Genomic DNA, 22,653 nt, shown 5'->3' on the forward strand with positions numbered 1-22,653 from the left:
TATTATGACTTTTTTTAAATTATAATTATATTTGTTCAGTTGGAACAGGTTATGTGAAATAACAAACATGGGCTACAACCCAAATACCAACAATATAACACCTGACCCAGGACATCGCAGTCCTAGAACTGTTCTTGATAATATTTACATCTGCCAATGCACTGGTCTTTATACCCCCGACAAACGAAGTTTGAAGGGGGTATATTGGAGTCACTCTGCGGTCGGTTGGTCAGTTCGTCGTTGGGTCGGTCGGTCCGTTGCAATTAACCTTGTCCGGAGCATAACTTAAAAACTACTGGATGGAATTGGATTAAACTTCATACAATGATAGAGCATAATGAGAGGAAGTGCAGTGTACAATAACCATAACTCTATTCTTGCTTATTACTGAGTGATTGCCCTTTGTTACTTTTTTTGTCCGGAGTATAACTTAAAAAGTACTGGATGGAATTCATTGGAATTTCATACAATGGTAAAGCACAATGAGAGGAAGTGCAGTGTTCAAGAACCAAAACTCTACTTAAGCTAATTACTGAGTTATTGCCCTTTTTTCCAGACATTAACTTGCAAACTACTTGATGGAATTTATTAAAATTTAATACAATGGTAAAGCACAATGAAAGGAAGTGCAGTGCATAAGAACCATACCTCTATTTCAGCTAATTACAGATGTACTGCCCTTTGTTACTTTTTCTTGTCCGGGGCATATCTTGAAAACTATTGGATGGAATTTAATAAAACATCATACAGTGATAGATCATAATGAGAGGGAGTGCATTGTACAGGAACCACAATTCTATTTCAGCTAATTACAGAGTTACTGCCCCTTGTTACTTTTTTCTTGTCTGGGGCAAAACTTGAAAACTATTGGACGGAATTTAATAAAACTTCATACAGTGATAGATCATAATGAAAGGGAGTGCAGTGTACAGGAACCGCAATTCTATTTCAGCCAATTACAGAGTTATTGCCCTTTGTTACTGTTCTTGTCCGGGGCATAACTTGAAAACTACCTGATGGAATGTAATAGAACTGTACAATGGTACAGCACAATGAGAAGGAGTTCAGTGTATATGAATCACTACACTATTTTAGTCAATTACAGAGTTATTGCCTTTTTCTGTTGTTTTTTTTTTTGTCAAACTTTTGTCCGGACAGTAACATGAAAACTACTAGATGGAATAGCATAAAACGTCATACAATGATAAATTATAATGAGAGGCGGCGTTCGGGGGTATTACTCACCTTCAGTGATAGCTCTAGTTTAATATGTTTCTGTGGTGAAAACAGCAAATGTATAATTATCACCCCTTGAAAGACTTAGGGTATATAGTCATGGTAGGCGTATGTGTTTCTGGTTTCCATGACGTCAAACATTATAGAAAGGGAGATCTCACTGAGGAAAAGTGCAGTACAATGGAACCATAATTCTCAGCAGCAGTATTTTTCAGTAATTTCCCTTGATACTTTTTTACCCCCTCTACCTGTTTGCTCATAAACTGTTTGTATGCTATAGGCATTATTGCCTGAATCCATTAAAAGTTGTTGTTGTTGTTGTTGTTGTTATATAATAGGAAGTTTACTTATTATGAAAACAATTTGATACGAGTATCCGGATAGTATTCGAATACTAGATACGAATATCCGGATATCGATTTGGTATCCGGTTTCCATCCCTATTGATAACACAATAGCACATTTAATGATGATAGCATAGCAGAAATATGATGTAATAAACAGCAATTTAAGTTGATTCTTTCTGTGCCTGTTTTGGGCTTGTGATTGAGTCTATAAAATTTCCATATTTTATTCCTGAACATAAAATCCTTCTTTCCTGACAGGCCTTTTAGAAGTAATGTATCTTCATTAAAAACATAAATCAACAATTTCAATTATTCATACTTTCCAAGTTTCCATCAAATTTTAACAGTTTGTTATTTTGACATGCTCACTAATTTAACAACATACATGTACTGCAAACCTTCATGAATATTCTCCCCATTAGCTTGACTGCAGTTTGACTACAAGTATAAAGGAAATGTGTGAAATTCAACGGCAGGAACTGAAATATGACTTCGATATAGCGAAAATCGTGATTAGTGTTATTGTTTTATATAGAAACCGAAGGAATAAATTTGGGTCCAGAGAAAAAAGTAAGACATAACCAGAAACTGGAGATATCTGAGATCGACATAGAGAGTTTCAACTATACTTCATCTTTATTTGTCGTTGAATAAAACATAGCTAATACGCAAAATAGAGTCTGAAGAAGTGTTTATTTCAAGTCTTAGATATACCAGATAAGATTATATGGGGGTCCTCTGCTTCTACCTGCATTCTGGAATAAACAAATTCAAAGGGGTCCTCTGCTTCTAGTCCTGCATTCTGGAATAAACAAATTCACGGGGGGTTCTCTGCTTCTACCTGCATACTGGAATAAACAAATTCACGGGGGTCCTCTGCTTCTACCTGCATACTGGAATAAACAAACTCACAGGGGTCCGCTGCTTCTACCTGCATACTGGAATAAACAAACTCACAGGGGTCCGCTGCTTCTACCTGCATACTGGAATAAACAAACTCACAGGGGTCCGCTGCTTCTACCTGCATACTGGAATAAACAAATTCACAGGGGTCCGCTGCTTCTACCTGCATACTGGAATAAACAAACTCACAGGGGTCCGCTGCTTCTACCTGCATACTGGAATAAACAAACTCACAGGGGTCCGCTGCTTCTACCTGCATACTGGAATAAACAAACTCACAGGGGTCCGCTGCTTCTACCTGCATACTGGAATAAACAAATTCACAGGGGTCCGCTGCTTCTACCTGCATACTGGAATAAACAAACTCACAGGGGTCCGCTGCTTCTACCTGCATACTGGAATAAACAAATTCACAGGGGTCCGCTGCTTCTACCTGCATACTGGAATAAAAAACTCACAGGGGTCCGCTGCTTCTACCTGCATACTGGAATGAACAAATTCATAGGGGTCCGCTGCTTCTACCTGCATACTGGAATAAACAAACTCACAGGGGTCCGCTGCTTCTACCTGCATACTGGAATAAACAAATTTACGGGGGTCCGCTGCTTCTACCTGCATACTGGAGTAAACAAACTCACGGGGGTCCGCTGCTTCTACCTGCATACTGGAATAAACAAACTCACAGGGGTCCGCTGCTTCTACCTGCTTACTGGAATAAACAAACTCACAGGGGTCCGCTGCTTCTACCTGCATTCTGGAATAAACAAACTCACAGGGGTCCGCTGCTTCTACTTGCATACTGGAATAAACAAATTCACAGGGGTCCGCTGCTTCTACCTGCATACTGGAATAAACAAATTCACAGGGGTCAGCTGCTTCTACCTGCATACTGGAATAAACAAATTCACAGGGGTCCACTGCTTCTACCTGCATACTGGAATAAACAAATTCACAGGGGTCAGCTGCTTCTACCTGCATACTGGAATAAACAAATTCACAGGGGTCCACTGCTTCTACCTGCATACTGGAATAAACTAATTCATGGATGTCCTCTGCTTCTACCTGCATTCTGGAATAAACAAATTCATGGATGTCCGCTGCTTCTACCTGCATTCTGGAATAAACAAATTCATGGATGTCCTCTGCTTCTACCTGCATACTGGAATAAACAAATTCATGGGGTCCTCTGCTTCTTCCTGCATACTGGAATAAACAAATTCATGGGGTCCTCTGCTTCTACCTGCATACTGGAATAAACAAATTCATGGATGTCCTCTGCTTCTACCTGCATACTGGAGTAAACAAATTCATGGATGTCCTCTGCTTCTAAATGCATACTGGAGTAAACAAATTCATGGATGTCCTCTGCTTCTACCTGCATACTGGAGTAAACAAATTCATGGATGTCCTCTGCTTCTACCTGCATTCTGGAATAAACAAATTCACAGTGGTCCTCTGCTTCTACCTGCATACTGGAATAAACAAAATCATTGGGGGGGGGGGGGCACTGCTTCTACCTGCATTCTGGAATAAACAAATTCATGGATGTCCTCTGCTTCTACCTGCATACTGGAATAAACAAATTCATGGATGTCCTCTGCTTCTACGTGCATACTGGAATAAACAAATTCATGGATGTCTTCTGCTTCTACCTGCATACTGGAGTAAACAAATTCATGGATGTCCTCTGCTTCTACCTGCATACTGGAGTAAACAAATTCATGGATGTCCTCTGCTTCTAAATGCATATTGGAGTAAACAAATTCATGGATGTCCTCTGCTTCTACCTGCATACTGGAGTAAACAAATTCATGGATGTCCTCTGCTTCTAAATGCATATTGGAGTAAACAAATTCATGGATGTCCTCTGCTTCTACCTGCATACTGGAGTAAACAAATTCATGGATGTCCTCTGCATCTACCTGCATACTGGAGTAAACAAATTCATGAATGTCCTCTTCTTCTACCTGCATACTGGAGTAAACAAATACATGGATGTCCTCTGCTTCTACCTGCATACTGGAATAAACAAATTCATGGATGTCCTCTGCTTCTACGTGCATACTGGAATAAACAAATTCATGGATGTCTTCTGCTTCTACCTGCATACTGGAGTAAACAAATTCATGGATGTCCTCTGCTTCTACCTGCATACTGGAATAAACAAATTCATGGATGTCCTCTGCTTCTACCTGCATACTGGAATAAACAAATTCATGGAGGTCCGCTGCTTCTACCTGCATCCTGGAATAAACAAACTCACAGGGGTCCGCTGCTTCTACCTGCATACTGGAATAAACAAACTCACAGGGGTCCGCTGCTTCTACCTGCATACTGGAATAAACAAATTCACAGGGGTCCGCTGCTTCTACCTGCATACTGGAATAAACAAACTCACAGGGGTCCGCTGCTTCTACCTGCATACTGGAATAAACAAATTCACAGGGGTCCGCTGCTTCTACCTGCATACTGGAATAAACAAATTCACAGGGGTCCGCTGCTTCTACCTGCATACTGGAATAAACAAACTCACAGAGGTCCGCTGCTTCTACCTGCATACTGGAATAAACAAACTCACGGGGGTCCGCTGCTTCTACCTGCATACTGGAATAAACAAATTCACGGGGGTCCGCTGCTTCTACCTGCATACTGGAATAAACAAATTCACGGGGGTCTGCTGCTTCTACCTGCATACTGGAGTAAACAAACTCACGGGGGTCCGCTGCTTCTACCTGCATACTGGAGTAAACAAACTCACGGGGGTCTGCTGCTTCTACCTGCTTACTGGAATAAACAAACTCACGGGGGTCCGCTGCTTCTACCTGCTTACTGGAATAAACAAACTCACAGGGGTCCGCTGCTTCTACCTGCATTCTGGAATAAACAAACTCACAGGGGTCCGCTGCTTCTACCTGCATACTGGAATAAACAAATTCACAGGGGTCCGCTGCTTCTACCTGCATACTGGAATAAACAAATTCACAGGGGTCAGCTGCTTCTACCTGCATACTGGAATAAACAAACTCACAGGGGTCCGCTGCTTCTACCTGCATACTGGAATAAACAAACTCACAGGGGTCCGCTGCTTCTACCTGCATACTGGAGTAAACAAACTCACGGGGGTCCGCTGCTTCTACCTGCATACTGGAGTAAACAAACTCACGGGGGTCTGCTGCTTCTACCTGCTTACTGGAATAAACAAACTCACGGGGGTCCGCTGCTTCTACCTGCTTACTGGAATAAACAAACTCACAGGGGTCCGCTGCTTCTACCTGGATTCTGGAATAAACAAACTCACAGGGGTCCGCTGCTTCTACCTGCATACTGGAATAAACAAATTCACAGGGGTCAGCTGCTTCTACCTGCATACTGGAATAAACAAATTCACAGGGGTCAGCTGCTTCTACCTGCATACTGGAATAAACAAATTCACAGGGGTCCACTGCTTCTACCTGCATACTGGAATAAACTAATTCATGGATGTCCTCTGCTTCTACCTGCATTCTGGAATAAACAAATTCATGGATGTCCGCTGCTTCTACCTGCATTCTGGAATAAACAAATTCATGGATGTCCTCTGCTTCTACCTGCATACTGGAATAAACAAATTCATGGGGTCCTCTGCTTCTTCCTGCATACTGGAATAAACAAATTCATGGGGTCCTCTGCTTCTACCTGCATACTGGAATAAACAAATTCATGGATGTCCTCTGCTTCTACCTGCATTCTGGAATAAACAAATTCACAGTGGTCCTCTGCTTCTACCTGCATACTGGAATAAACAAAATCATTGGGGGGGGGGGGCACTGCTTCTACCTGCATTCTGGAATAAACAAATTCATGGATGTCCTCTGCTTCTACCTGCATACTGGAATAAACAAATTCATGGATGTCCTCTGCTTCTACGTGCATACTGGAATAAACAAATTCATGGATGTCTTCTGCTTCTACCTGCATACTGGAGTAAACAAATTCATGGATGTCCTCTGCTTCTACCTGCATACTGGAATAAACAAATTCATGGATGTCCTCTGCTTCTACCTGCATACTGGAGTAAACAAATTCATGGATGTCCTCTGCTTCTAAATGCATACTGGAGTAAACAAATTCATGGATGTCCTCTGCTTCTACCTGCATACTGGAGTAAACAAATTCATGGATGTCCTCTGCATCTACCTGCATACTGGAGTAAACAAATTCATGAATGTCCTCTGCTTCTACCTGCATACTGGAGTAAACAAATTCATGGATGTCCTCTGCTTCTACCTGCATACTGGAATAAACAAATTCATGGATGTCCTCTGCTTCTACGTGCATACTGGAATAAACAAATTCATGGATGTCTTCTGCTTCTACCTGCATACTGGAGTAAACAAATTCATGGATGTCCTCTGCTTCTACCTGCATACTGGAATAAACAAATTCATGGATGTCCTCTGCTTCTACCTGCATACTGGAGTAAACAAATTCATGGATGTCCTCTGCTTCTAAATGCATACTGGAGTAAACAAATTCATGGATGTCCTCTGCTTCTACCTGCATACTGGAGTAAACAAATTCATGGATGTCCTCTGCATCTACCTGCATACTGGAGTAAACAAATTCATGAATGTCCTCTGCTTCTACCTGCATACTGGAGTAAACAAATTCATGGATGTCCTCTGCTTCTACCTGCATACTGGAGTAAACAAATTCATGGATGTCCTCTGCATCTACCTGCATACTGGAGTAAACAAATTCATGAATGTCCCCTGCTTCTACCTGCATACTGGAATAAACAATTCATGGATGTCCTCTGCTTCTACCTGCATACTGGAGTAAACAAATTCATGGATGTCCTCTGCTTCTACCTGCATACTGGAGTAAACAAATTCATGGATGTCCTCTGCTTCTACCTGCATACTGGAGTAAACAAATTCATGGATGTCCTCTGCTTCTACCTGCATACTGGAGTAAACAAATTCAGGGGTGGGTCCTCTAGCATGTGTAGCACTGGGAAAAATTGATTATAAGAGGTTGATAACAGCAGAATCTGATAAGTATTAAAGTACTTTTAGCGTTCGCAAAAAATGGGATTAAATTTATTGATTCTGGAAAATTAAAACTGTTTGAGAATCGTGTTCAACGGTTATATGATAATTATGCCTATCTCCTAAAAAATCACATTTTAAAAATTGGGGTGGGAGGGGAAGTTTTAAAGAAAGATAAGTGGAATTATGGCCACTCTTGTTGTAAACTGCTGATTAACATTAGAATTACTTCACATCTGTAATTTGTCATTCCTGTTCAATTGTATATAATTGTTCCTAAAAATATGAGCTTCCATTTAAGTCCAGAAATGTGTTATTCAGGAAGATAGATTAGGGCACTAGGGCTATTGGCTGAGAGTTGATGAAACTGTAAAGCTATTGTCAAATGTATTATATTCAATGACTGTTAGATATTTGGACTGAACTTTTCAACTATTAGTTCCAACTAAGTTATATAAAATGAATGAAGAGTGCATCATCGTATTTAAAGAAAGGGGTCAAAATTGGTTCAAGCCATTAGTTCAAGCCCAAAAGGTGAAAACCAAGTAAAACTGTGTCAGTGGTTGTAATAATATTTTAATTCCTATGATTAAATTTAAGTCAGGCCGTTTTCATTGTAATGATGCAATTAAGAAATAACTCCAGGCATAGCAATCGGACATGTTTCCAGCAATCAAAAGTAAAAATATCTGGTTGTTATTATTTTTTTAAGTATGCCTTATTCTGGTTAAATCCACTTAAAAAATAAATAATTCTCAGACATTTTTATGAGGTCAAGTATGCATGGCATCATTGCAATGGTACACAAAACATTTTTTGGTCAAAATTGTGTTCATAGTGTATATATAAGAATAATATGTCAGAAAGTGTTAATTGAATGTTGTGCTTATTGTTTATTTCTCATCAGTGTATTGGCATCATGAAATACCACCCACTCCAATTCATCACCTAATGTTATTATGCCGCGAATACTGATGATGGAATATATTGAAAAACCAGTGCTATTCTGTGATATGTATAAGCATTGTTATTTATAAATAATAAATGAAGTAAGAAACCTTTCAGGGATATGGAGGAATAAATAATCCCGTTCTCCTGTTATAGAGTGATATACGATGACACTTGAGTGATGGTGTCCTGACATTGCATGGCTACTACAAATAATTGAATGTAAATTCTTGCTCAAACACATTGCTCAGAATACAGTAAGATGCTCCCTGACAGAGGCTCAAAGAAGAGCTGGTGTAAGGTATTGCCTAGTAAAATGTATGGTATTTGAAAGGAGTTTGATTTTAATCTCGTTTCAAGACATTCATGAGAGAATTGGTACATGTTTTTGCAAGAGAGAATGCCCACATGTGTAGACAGACTTCAAACTCATAACACTTGCGGGTAAAGTCACCCTTGTTTTTTTGTTGATCCAAGCTATGTCATTTAAGCACAAATAATATTCTAACTCTTAAGCTGTATGTCAATCTCAATAACTTCTTCTGAATATTTACCGCTGCCTTGCTATAATATCGATTATTTATTGATATTGTTGTTTTTTAACTGTGTTTCCTTCTAAAAAAATCTTCTACTGATCACTATGGAACCCTCTGACAGAAAAGTATTCATTGTATTTAATGGTATATCATTTAATGTATTATCTTGTATGAACACTGTAATAAGGTCTTTCATAATTATCACAACTTTTTCTGACACTCATTATCTTCATAAGAAACACCTGTGGCTTGAGCCTCCATCAGTTAGAAACCATTATTTCGCTGTCAGAGGATGATCACCTCTGTTTTGCTAAATGCAAAGCCTGTAAAGTGTTGTTACAATGCCTTAGATCTATGAACCTTGTTTAACAGTTATTATCATCATAGTAAACATCAGCCAAGTGCTGTTTTTTCTCCAAAAAATCATTTTGCTAATAACATCTTAGATAGATAGATAGATTTATTCGTGCATATATATGTCATAGTAACAAATCAAATATCTCATAAAGTTTATAACACAGACCGATTAACAAAGTATTAGTGATGATATCTATACTAAAGCACAACATCATTAGAATGCTTTGCATACATACGTGCGTTAACAAAGATTTAATTCAATGTGACAAATACATAACACAGGATAACCCATTAAAGTTATTCAACTTATTTCCAATGGGGTCCTTATGACAAATATAATTATTTGCCAAGATCTCAGTTGTAAGCTGTTTAAATTAGGTTTACTTATACAAAAATAACATGCATGTACTCTTGACCAGTTAAAGAATGATTAAATGTTTGATATCAAACTTTTACAGTTATAATGCAACTGACTGTTAAAACCATATGACACTTTAGCATAATATGACAAAAATCTTTGGACTGATATGCAAGATTAAATGAAAAAACAATTAATAAAATAGGAAATCTTCCATTTCTGCACATTTCATACCAACAATGAGATGTGATTTCACTTCTTTTTTAAAAGTATTATTATTTTTCAATTTTTTAACTTTATTGGAAGACTGTTCCAGTCCTGTGTTGCTTGATAAAAGAAAGTATTTAATATAAAACTGTCAGCCTGCGGCACTCTAAAATTTCCAGCACTATGTCTACTGTTGTAAGAATGTGTGGATGAGACTAAAGTAAAATGTTCATGTAAGTATGATGGGCATTTGCTATTAAAGATTTTATGTACATGGTTTAGTCGTAGTTCCTATTTTCTATATTAAGCCATCCAATATCACTGAAAGCCGAGACTTTCAGGGAAGTTCTACAATCATAGCCATAAATAAATCTGACAAGTTTGTTCTGAGTGACCTGTAATCTGTTCTTGAATTGTTTAGATATACCACTGTACCAAGATGTCGATGCATAGTCAAAATGACATTGTATTAAGGAGTTACATAACAATCTTCTTAGATTCATATCTAAAAAACGATTTTGTCTATATAAAATTTTTAGCCTAGAATTAACTTTACTGACAATATTGTTAACAATAGATGCAGCACTGAAATCATTGTCCAGTATATTTCCAAGATATTAAACAGATTGTTTAGGTTTTATGATATGGCCATTGCAGTTTACATAAAAGCTATCAACTTTTGTTAGTTTTCTTTTAGCCCCAAATAAAATACATTCTGTTTTTCCAAGATGCAAAGACAGTTTGTTGCCAACTAACCACTTACTACAGTTTTCAAGTTCCTTGCCGAGTACATTACTAATAACAGACGGATCTTTGTGTGAGAAAAGGATAGCACTATCATCTGCATATAATATTAATTTACATTTTTCACTTATGCTTATACTCATATCATTGACATAGCATAAAAACAGCAACGGTCCAAGTATGCTTCCTTGAGGAACGCCACAAGAGATGTTCATGAATTCAGGCGTTGTATTATTTACATTGACAACTTGTTTACGTCCAGATAAATATGATTGAAACCACTCAATTGAATCCACACCAATTTCTTTTAACTTCTGACATAGAATTTTGTGATCTACGGTATCAAACGCCTTTTGAAGATCCAGCATAATCATTCCTGTATATAGACCTTTGGAATTTTGTTCTTTTATATGGTCGTTCAAATGAATTAGGCAGGAGTCAGTTGAATAGTTACATCTAAAACCACTCTGAAGTTCGTATAATAATCCATGTTTAACAAGAAAAGATTCTAGTTGGTTGTATACAACTCTTTCTAAGATTTTTGAAACTATACATAGTATGCTTACAGGTCGATAGTTTGAAACATCAGATCTGTTGTTTTTCTTAAACAATGGTTTAACTTTAGCATTTTTGAGTTCAGATGGTACAATGTTACTTGTGATAGAACTGTTTATCAGAAATGTTACTGGTATCTTTAAAAATGGTGCAGCATCTTTTAAAAATCTTGCAGGAATGTTATCTAACCCTGTGCTTTTTGAACAATTTAGTTTGCATAGTTCCTTGTAAATGTATTTTTCACTAACAGTGTGAAGTTTAAATTTAACAGAGTCAGGATTTCTATCTTTATAAAATCGTTTAAAAAGTCAGACTCATAGATAAACAAATTGAAGGGCAAAGGTAGTTTTTTTACTAAAGTTGAGGCTACAGTAGTAAAAAAAGTATTAAAGTGATTTGCAATCTTACATGGTTCAAAACAATTTTCATCATCAATGTTCAAAACAATATTTGGAGAAGATTTACTTTTACTACAATATCCAAGATTTTTAAAATCTGACCACAGCTTTTTTGGATCATTTTTATTTTCTTCCAGCTTGCAGGGCTTTTTCTGCCCATTTTGGGAAAAAGACCCTAGACATTTTGGGAAATTTTGCGTCGTGAAAATGCGGAAATTGGGAAATTTTACAGTGAAAAGAAAAAGCTGTCTAGTCTCCTGTGAATTAGGAAATGATTTAATATTAGCATATTTTCCCTTTAATTAAAAGACCCACAATGGCTGAAATATCAATCCTTGGAGTGTAAATTATAATCTATTGCAATAAATCATGACAGATAATATTTCATATCTCTGAATGTGATGAAAATCAATGATTTCTGAGTTCAATTACCAAAAAAACTTCACATCACATAATTTATTAGGATGTTGAAAATGAACCAGTACAGGTAAAAAGATTTCTAAAAAAAAAAAAAAAAAAAAAAAATTTTGGGATTGGGATTTTTTTCTGAAGATTGGGAAAAATATCTTATATTTTGCTTTGGGAATGGGTCCGATAGTCGGACCCGTGGATACTATAGAAAAAGCCCTGTTGTTCGACATATATTCCGATTTGGCCTTAATTACTTCTTTCTGAACAAGGTTTCTGTAAAAACGATATTTATCTAACATCTTCTGTTTGTATTTTTTGAATTTGAAATAAAAAGCATCTCTTTGACTGATGAGTTCCAGAATGTTAGAATCTAACCATGGTTCACTTCTTTGTTTTAGTCTGACTTTCTTAACAGGAGCAACAGTGTTCAAAACTGACAGAAATGTTTCTTTAAAAGACAGCCATGAATCTTCTACAGTTCTTGGTAACCAAAATCAATGACTGCTCAATCATGCCTATTATTTGATGCAATAGGTGGTAAATGCTGATTATTTTGATGCCACTTGTGGCCATCTGCAGAATTAAACAATACCTTCCTTTCTGATGGTTAAGGATGTGGATCATATACATGAGAAATGCATGTTGTGGGGATTAACCAGTTACCCTATAGCGGTATCTTGTTGGATAATTGTTAGAAGTGCTATGTTAAAATATATCAAACTAACATGATTTATAAATGTCCCATTAGTCCATATCTTCTAATATGTCCTCTTGAATAGGTCGTGGCATACAGCTAGTGCAGCGCAAGAAGACAATCTATCCTGAATGGAATACTTGTTTTGACGCCCACCTGTATGAGGGGCGTGTAATCCAGATGATCGCTATGGAGAGACCGAACAAGTTCCTTGCAGACACAACAGTGAGCGGCAAGGCTCTCGCGGACAAATGTACAGACTCTTCCATTGTTACTGCATGGGTATGTGCTATACCATAGGAATATGTTGGAGCATGGCTTAGAATTTGTGATAACATTGAGTAAAACAATATTCAAAATTAGATAATTGTTACCCAAATGATGTTTCAGAGCGAAAGAGAATGTTTGAGTTTGCCATGATAGTTTTTTGATGTCTGTTGATTAAGTGATCATCCTGGCATAATCAGCAGACCACAAAAAAAACATTAGTTAGTGGCATATGTTCAAGAATAGTCAGAAAAAAATACAAGTGAATGAATACTACAAACTCATAACATCACTTAAAGGGACTAGCTCATGTTTTTGTACAATGCACATTTTTTGTGTGGCAAATCATTAGGAGTGTTAACCCTTAAGATACAAAAAGCTCGAACCCCCTCAGTAAATATTGATATTTGCTCAAATATTGTCTTAAAGACCAAATTTTCATTAGTATTAACAATGGCTTTATTGTTGCATGATTGGTTGATCATATATCACATGATGTTATCAATGTATTGTTAAAAGGTAAAAATATCTGTCATTTTTGTATAAGGTCTGTTGGCCAAGTGATTAAGTTGTCAGATTTCTAATTTTTTCTTGACTTAACTGGCCTGGTTTCGTACCCAAGTAAAAGTAAAAAACTTCTTTATGCTATAATTGTATTTTCTGCAATTTTGATTTTATAGAGTAAATACTGATAAAAGTGTTTTCAGATGCATTAAGAAGGAAAACTAATATTTTAGTCCTAAAACATAAGCGAGTCCCTTTCAATGGTTAACTGTATTTAAAATATTGCCTCCCGACTCTCCCTGGCAGCCTGCAATGGGAGACAAGGACTCATTTATTGTTTGCCAAAGGTGAATTTTCTCATTTTCCACATGGGAATTGTTTTATTTGATCGTAAATTACACTGAAGTATGCAGAACTTATTGAGTTCTGATGACTACAAGTTGTATATTGCTAGTAAAAGAACAATGATTAGGCTCTTGCTGTATAGCCACGCAAATTTAGAGGGCTAATACTTATTAGAATGATTTCCTTATAAAGCCAATATTGTAAACCTTCCGCTATTTTTCTTCATTAAATCAACAAAAAAATAGTTTGTGAAGATATTAAAAGTGGTATTTCTTGGTATTTCTGAGAATAAATTAAACTTTTAATCTCAGAGTTAGACATGATGTACTTTGAGAAATGTGTGTGTGGGGTTAATACCAGACACATTTTGTTTCTTTGTGCCCAGGTTTTGTTCCTATCTGAAAGGTTTGTTTTCAATATGTTTTTTAAAAGTACTTACATATCATATAATTTAAACAGATTGTAGAATTACTTTGTGTAATTTTGGCTTTTATTGTATTAATGTTTCTTTTAGCCAGGCAAGCTAATGCCCAATTTGTCCATCAAGCAGTGAATGTGTTAACCCAAATGTCCCACAATTTAGCAACTAACTTATACTAAGAAAATAAAAAAAATCTTTATTATTTTGTCTCCGATCCCCCTAATTACCCAATTTATGTAAGAATATCAATTATTGCTTTGTTTTTACTTGCAGCTTGACCTGAAGCCATCTGGCCGATTACAGTGCCAGATTCGCTACTTCACTGAAAATGAAGGTAGGCACCATTTGGAACCCGTCTTTCCTTTGTAACATAACCAGGGCAAATAAAATGTGTTTATAAGTGATCATAAACAAATATGAGTTTGAACAAGTAGTGTAAAGTGGAAATTGATTAATTTGTTGTAAAGCCATTTCATTATATGGTTGTGCCATTTTTGTATCATTAGCACATTTTGATAAGACTGACATGCAATTTCATGTTAGTGGCGATCATTGGACATATAAATGGTTAAAGATAAAAGTAAAATTTCTAAAATCATAACACAAGTCTGAAACCATGGCAACAAAAATAAAATTGTATTTTTCAATACAGATGAAGAAGAGAGACAAGATGGTAATTTGAGATATATGTTAGTGTTTGACTCCATGGAAATGTCAAAGGCAGATACAATTTATGTCATTTTTTCCAATCACTTTCATTACCCAGGTGGCTTAACTTAATGTTTGGATTAAAGCCATACAACTAAGAATCAAGAAGGGATATTTTACCCTCACTCACATCACTCAGCTGGCTTAATAGGGTCTGTTAAGGTCTTTCAGTTTAAGAATATACAAGGGAATTGATTTGTGTCCTTACTGCCATCTTTCATTTCCAAAAAACACATTTAGAGTCAAACTTAATGTGTTTGAATATGGATCATGATAGATAAGCCACTATTGCTTGGAGTCAAGTCTGACAAGCCTGATCAAGCATGGCCTGAAATTGCATAAACTTTCCCTGAACAAAAGTCTGTAGAGATCTACTGATAAATCAACGTAAGCTATGATTTTCACAGCTGAAAAAAGCATGTGCTTTGCATCTTGAAACTTAATTCTTCATTTTTTGTTGTCAGCATGTTCCGCTATTTTGTGAAATTCATCTGTTAGTTGAAAATAAGAAAAGTAGGATGTATGAAAGATGTACCAGTACTTTTTGTTTGTGCTGTCAAACAATGATTGCACACTCTTTTATTCTTTACATTGAAACCTGCATGAAAGGCAGTTTATATTCAGGCATATGTACTCCGTTATTATGATCTATTGAAGCAGGAAATTTTGAATTATTAAGGGGTTGATTTAATTAATTATCTTCTTTTATCAAATTGCATTTTTATGTGGGAAAGATTACAAAAAAGAATATAATACATCTCTGCAAATATCATATTTCTGATTTTTAAGTAAATCTGTTCAGACCATACTGTCCATGTTTAATTGTCTTATCTGCTTTATGACCGAAAGGATTGGAAGACGGTGCCGAAAGCTAAATTTTATATTTTAAATTTCAAGTTTTTAGCTCACCTGAACAAGAAAAACATAAGACACAATGTATATGGCCACAAGATCTTGGGGAGTTATTATTATTGGCAAAGTCTGATCAGTATGTCCAGATTAATTGTCAACAAACTCCATATTTAACATTGTTACCTTAATATTAAGAACCTTTACCATCCTAATTGTATATAAAAAAGAAAATGTATGACCATTAGATTTCGGCCAAGTTTATTTGTGGAGGAAATCTGACCAAATGCCATGGAAATGCCATGGTTACAGGAATGATCCAGAAAACAATAGGCATTCTTGTTGTTGTTTTTTTTCCTGAATACAAGGAGTCGTTCATTTGATTGTTTTATGGAAAGATGCACTTGTTCAAACATGCTGTATATATATTTCCTTAATTCATCACCAATAGGTGAATGAAGTTTAATTGTTTGTTTTTAAAGGCTTTCTTTGTTTCAAATAGGTAGCTATGTTTCAGAAAATGGAGTAAACAATTCACATAAAAGTGATATAGTGTAGCCTAGGATGAAAGGGCACTTCTAAGATATTATATTGAAAAGCGGTCATTTATCTGACCTTGACTTAAAAAGTAGAATTATGTCAATGCCCAGAATAAAGAGGACAAAGTCCTGAATATAACTGCCTTCTTGTTGTACATGTATGCAGTGTGTGTGATGTGAATGCTCATTTGCTTATTACCATATGCTGATGTATATGTTTTGTGGTCTTTTCTCTTTCCAGAGGTTATGAGATCCAAAAAAGGTAAACCTAGTTCCACATTCCTGTTGTAGCAGTAGCACATAATATAACCAGCATCAATAAAAATGAATGAGGGATCAATTGATGACAAGCAAATGTGCGGGATTTGATATATCATATAACAATTCTATACATTTCTAGTGTAATTGCTTTTTTTTCTTTTGTATCTATAGAATATCTCAAAAGCATTAATAAATAAATGATTTATATCAATAAAATCCAGCCTGGAGCTCAACTATGTAATCATAATATCACAAAGAGGAACCATATTTACCAGTACTCTTGTTTTGCAGGAAGTAAAGAGGAGAAAAGTACTTTTTTTTTCTGACTTTTGTTTTTCTAATCATACTAATTAAGTCAGATAGATGACCTTTAATTGACATACCTGAGGTCATCTTGTCATACATTCACCTTCTCAGCATATCCATTTTTTAGAACACATCATGTTTTGATATGTTTGCAAATTATTGTTCTTTAGCCATTTACTAAGTTATAACCATAAATGTCCTATTAGACGCACTGTGTGTTATCTTTAAAGAACCCTGCGCGCAAAGCAAGAACCTGATTTTCCCAATTCAGCAGTGTTCTTAATATAAAATTGAGAAATGCTTAGCTCTTTTTTCAATGTAAGTGTTGTGTAACCTTAATTATATGATAGGGTGTTAGTTTAAATGCATGAAATCAGCAGCTAAAATCAAATGCCTCAAATGTTTTTAAGGGAACTAATTGAATTTTTTGAGTTTTTCAGAAGTTAGAGTTAAGTTAAGCATTGGTCATGTTCATTTCATAGATATCATAATAATGACCAATGAAAAGGCACCATGTGCATATGGGTTTGCGCATCTAATAGGACATTTACCTACTTTTATCATAATAATTGTAATTTTTGATAACTACTATTGAAGAATTGGTATTGCTGTGGTTTTTAACACACTTAATAAAAACTGACATGACATTAACATCGCTTGAAAAACTATAATTTGCAGATTTAATAGAACTCTTAAAAGAAGAAATATCAATGTATTATCACAGCTTTGATATCATTGTTGTACAAAAACTTGAGCATTGGCCATAACTTAAAAACGTATTCAAAATATTAACTTGGAACTTGGTACAGATATCATAAGAGGTAACAGAATGTAGGTATACTAAAAACGTTCGCTCCTAGTTTACAATTGTGAACAGTGTGCCCTCCAAGTGGCAATATGCACATCAATAGCAAAACCTATAACTGAGATTAAGTAAGTAGTTATCATTTTTAGATTAAGAAAAAAATAACAGATTTTTGTTCACAATGCTCTTTCTAAGCAGTTATTCAGTCTTCTTCTACTATGGGTTAGCAACATTGCCACCTTTTCTGCTGACTAATTTAAGTCAATGAATGGTGATAATGATGATATTTTATCTACAGAAATTAAAGATTGAATTCATGCTGACATTTTCTAACATTTTTTTTACAAATCTTCAATTATTAAAATTACTCAAAAATACTGAATGATCTCTCTCAATGAAGACATCCACAAAATACTTTATTATGTATCATGAACTGTTTTTATTTAATTAAAATTATTTTCAATTTGAAGGTTCAAGAGAAAGCATGGAGAATTCTATAAGTAATAAAAGTGTTTTATGTTTTTTGTAGATATTATTGCTAGAACATAACATTACTGTTGCCTTTTCCTCTAATAGCCAGTTGTTCAAACAGAATTTCCTCCCTTTCCTGCCTTTTTGTGCTGCACTCACTCAAGGGGCTCTTGTATGTCAGACACCATACAGCATATTTTTGACTTGCACTTTCTGGAACAAGAAGCCTTCATTGGTGCTTGGCTTTATTTGCAAAAGAAACATCTGTCTTTATTGGAATCACATATTGCTAGTAGGGACTTTCTAAAACCGTGATTCATAAATTAGCAGAAAGTAAGCTGGTCTTGTTGACTGTTAACATGTTGTCTTAATATGATGACATATGCATAGAAATCAATACTGGTTTGAGATCATGTCATTTAGGTCATTGTGACATCGCGAAAAAGGAAGAACAAAATCAATTGGCAATAATAAAAAAACTAATATTCAGATAGATTTAAGCAACAAATAACAGTCAGTAAGTGTTGTGAATTATGAGCTTGATGCTTTTTTGTGTGTCAATGATTGTTGAGTGTTTTTCTTCATGTAGCTTCTACATTAATAACTTACTGATAAACTCAATATTGTCCCCCTGTTGCTTCGAACCTATAATATGTATCTGAAGGAGGATGTTACTGGGATTCTAGGAGAATGTCAAAGCCAGACAACAACTGAGAAAAGTCCATCCTCTGTGTCATAAACATACCATGTTATTGAAAGGCATTAATTATATGTCCCTTATGGTATAAATTATTGCTTTTACATGTATAAGCTTTGATTACCCGAATATACAAAATGGCATTAATATGGAGTCACATATATTGTTAAATTACAGCACTAAATATCAGCTTCCTTTGTATGTTTTAATCAACTTTTATATTAAGCTTTATAGTTAATACAGACAACAACCATACATTATATTGGCAGAAGTAATGCATTATTGCCTTCTGGTGATTTACATTTTCTTTTAGCTTTAAATTAATTTTTCAAATACAATAGTGTACACCTGTACTAAATTAACAATAGATTTGAAGTAATAAGTAATTATTGATATTGTCTGGTCCTTCTTTTGTACAGCAATATAAGACATATTGTGTATGTCATATCTATATATGACCTGCTCCACGCAGATATAACCCGTTTGTCTCCATGGTGATTTCAGAACAGATAAAGGAGCATGACAGTGAGAAGCAGCAGGGCGGGGGTATCACCCGACGTCGGGGTGCCATTAAGCAGCAGAAGGTTCACGAGGTCAGGGGTCACCAGTTTATCGCAAAGTTCTTCAGACAACCTACATTTTGCGCGTTCTGCAATGACTTTTGCTGGTATGGACTTGCAGTGTTGTCAGACCGCGATGTTGGATACATTTCATGGGGTTATTGCCATAAGCTAACACAAGCCACATTGAAAAATATAGTGCTTTTATATGCTACTATCAAGAGTTAATTTCTTTTGATAGAGTGTTTGTCTTTTTATTGGCTTGTGAACAATATTTAATGAATGCATGTCATAAGTTTTCACACAAGTAAAACAATGCATGTGCTAACTAATCTGAGTTGTACACCAGTGCAAAAATATGCTTTGAAATTTTTTGATTACAAAAACTGTTTTTCAAAATTGTTTAAAATAACATCTTAACAGATAGAAATATGGGTGATAGCGTCTTGATGAATATAGGTGTGTCCAGAAATGGGGGTGATAGCATCCTGATGAATATGGATGTTTCTAAATTGTTTAAAATAACATCTAAACAAATAGAAATTGGGGTGATAGCATCCTCATGAATATGGTTGTGTCAAACAAATAGGGGATAGCGTCTTAAAGAATATAGGTGTGTCCAACAAATGGGCGGTGATAGAGTCCTGATGAATATGGATGTGTCCAACAAATGGGCGGTGATGGTGTCCTGATGAATATGGATGTGTCCAACAAATGGGCGGTGATGGTGTCCTGATGAATATGGATGTGTCCAACAAATGGGCAGTGATAGTGTCATGATGAATATGGATGTGTCCAACAAATGGGCGGTGATGGTGTCCTGATGAATATGGATGTGTCCAACAAATGGGCGGTGATGGTGTCCTGATGAATATGGATGTGTCCAACAAATGGGCGGTGATGGTGTCCTGATGAATATGGATGTGTCCAACAAATGGGCAGTGATAGTGTCCTGATGAATATGGATGTGTCCAACAAATGGGCGGTGATGGTGTCCTGATGAATATGGATGTGTCCAACAAATGGGCGGTGATAGTGTCATGATGAATCTGGATGTGTCCAACAAATGGGCGGTGATAGTGTCATGATGAATCTGGATGTGTCCAACAAATGGGGGGATAGCGTTGTGATGAATATGGATGTGTCCAACAAATGGGCAGTGATAGTGTCCTGATGAATATGGATGTGCCCAACAAATGGGGTCATAGCATCCATTGGAGTATAAACATTTAAATGGAATACAATCTTTCTAGTTTGATATGCACATACAACTTGAAAATGATAGTTATTTAACATTAATATAGCAATACTGTCCTGAAAATCCATGATTTATAATAACAAATAAATTTTTTGGTACCGATGAACAGAATAAAACATAGTGACAAATTATTTGGGTAGTAGAAATCACTATACCTCTCCAGAATTACTTCTGTAAAAAGGTTACATCTCTCCTAGGAATTGTTATCAATGGCAATAGGAAGGATTAATGTGACATGTAGACTTTCCCTAGAGGTTTCAAGACAGGCACTATTGTGCTATAATACAATTACTTTAACCAAATATCGAGAGAGTGAATACTTGATAATTCTGGCCTATAAGGGTATTTGGTAATCATAATTCTACCAGAGTTTTCTAATATTAACATTTTTGGTTACTAGGTATCTTTTACTAAGTTTGGTAATGAATACTCATATAAGTCACAGCATAAATAACTAACTCATGTACTATAATACCATTTTATAGATTATTGTTCCTTAAAGTTCCATGACTTGTAATGTACAGAATATGTGTTTGTTCTTTTTAGGGGCCTTAACAAGCAAGGTTACCAATGCAAAGGTAAGGCTATTTAGATATATTTTGATTATAGTTCTTGATTCATTTTTTTCTTTCCACAGTGATTTGCAGTGTTTTATTAATGGCATTTAAGTATAAAAACATGATTGTTTGACAAGAGTGATATGGTAAAATACAAGCAGGTGTCTCTTTCACTCATGTATATGGAGCTATGGAGCTTGGTAATACGTAGTTACTGTCATTTCAGTGTGCAACTGCGCCGTACACAAGAAATGTCACCACCAGATCCTTGGCCAGTGTCCAGGCAGTGCCAAGGAAAGCCGCGAAACAAAGGTTATAATTGAATGAGTTCTAATGCTGAACAGTAATTACTTGTATTCCTGCTGTTTTTATGGATTTTCGTCATCTTTTGTCTCTCTGATTTTGATGTTGCAAAAACATACATGTAAAAAATGTAAGCATAAAGAAACAGAAGATTTTATCATTAGTTTTGCTATATATGTGGCCTGTAACCTGTCTAGGAGAGTGGTTAATTAAATGAATTAATTTGTTGATTTGTTGTTAACATTGAACACATTTAATTGTGCCTTTTTGACATGTTGATAAATTTTATACAGATGTTGACAGAGCGGTTCAAGATTGATATTCCACACAAGTTCAAGGTGAACAACTACATGTCCCCCACATTCTGTGACCACTGCGGTACCCTGCTCTACGGACTCTTCAGACAGGGACTCAAATGTCAAGGTCAGCAATACTTCATGGTTCTGTTTGAAGCATTTTTGTGGGGCTTTTGCCAAAAGCTTCCAAGTGGTATTGGAATATATTTATTATTAAATGCTGCTACCTTCTGGTATTAATTTATACGTTTTTTGAACACATTTTACACCTAAATCACTACTAAGACTGCATTTCCAAATAGTTTGAACCACAAATTCGTTGTTTTAATACAGTCAGTGTGTTGTATCGTTTTTCTTTTATGTTTATATTTAACATTAATAGCTGTTCTTTTCTGGTGTAAGCCTTTATTGCTTAATAGAAAATAATTTAATGATAATAATGATTGCTTTTATGCTTTAAACATAGACTTCAAAAGGAATTAAATGAAATATGGAATATGAAATATCTAGCATACTAGGGTATTATTATTTCCAAGTGGTTTGGTAACTTTACCATAGCTGATTGTCAGATCTGAGAGATCTTATTTCAAAATAATCCACCTTCATTCCGCTAGGGATACTTGCAGGATCCCTGGGGTTTTCTTCTCAGAAAATCCAATTTATCAAATGGTCCATTCATGTCATGTTAGTACCAGAAACAGAGGCATTGATTTGGAGTTTGTGAATGTGTATATCTCTGGGGATGCTCCCAAAGCAGGTCTTATTCACTCCCAAAGGTCACA

General features: G+C 35.7%; 1 protein-coding gene across 6 annotated transcripts in view; it reads left to right on the plus strand.

Annotated features, from left to right (window-relative positions):
* LOC128216734 (protein kinase C delta type-like) overlaps positions 1 to 22,653 on the plus strand; it is a 55,604-nt gene that overhangs the window by 15,124 nt on the left and 17,827 nt on the right. For 2 of the 6 annotated variants that reach the window (XM_052923387.1, XM_052923388.1), the window contains exons 4-12: positions 12,810 to 13,006; positions 14,535 to 14,595; positions 16,599 to 16,619; positions 16,910 to 16,927; positions 18,200 to 18,229; positions 19,402 to 19,564; positions 21,262 to 21,293; positions 21,499 to 21,584; positions 21,869 to 21,998. In XM_052923387.1, coding sequence (XP_052779347.1) covers positions 12,810 to 13,006; positions 14,535 to 14,595; positions 16,599 to 16,619; positions 16,910 to 16,927; positions 18,200 to 18,229; positions 19,402 to 19,564; positions 21,262 to 21,293; positions 21,499 to 21,584; positions 21,869 to 21,998 — 738 coding nt within the window. Of the gene's footprint in view, positions 1 to 12,809; positions 13,007 to 14,534; positions 14,596 to 14,913; positions 14,935 to 16,598; positions 16,620 to 16,909; positions 16,928 to 18,199; positions 18,230 to 19,401; positions 19,565 to 21,261; positions 21,294 to 21,498; positions 21,585 to 21,868; positions 21,999 to 22,653 lie in introns of all 6 variants that reach the window. The other 4 variants (XM_052923390.1, XM_052923389.1, XM_052923391.1 and 1 more) reach the window with 4 other exon arrangements.

This window comes from Mya arenaria, chromosome 14, assembly GCF_026914265.1.
Source record: "Mya arenaria isolate MELC-2E11 chromosome 14, ASM2691426v1".
In the NCBI taxonomy this organism is placed as follows: Eukaryota; Metazoa; Mollusca; class Bivalvia; order Myida; family Myidae; genus Mya; species Mya arenaria.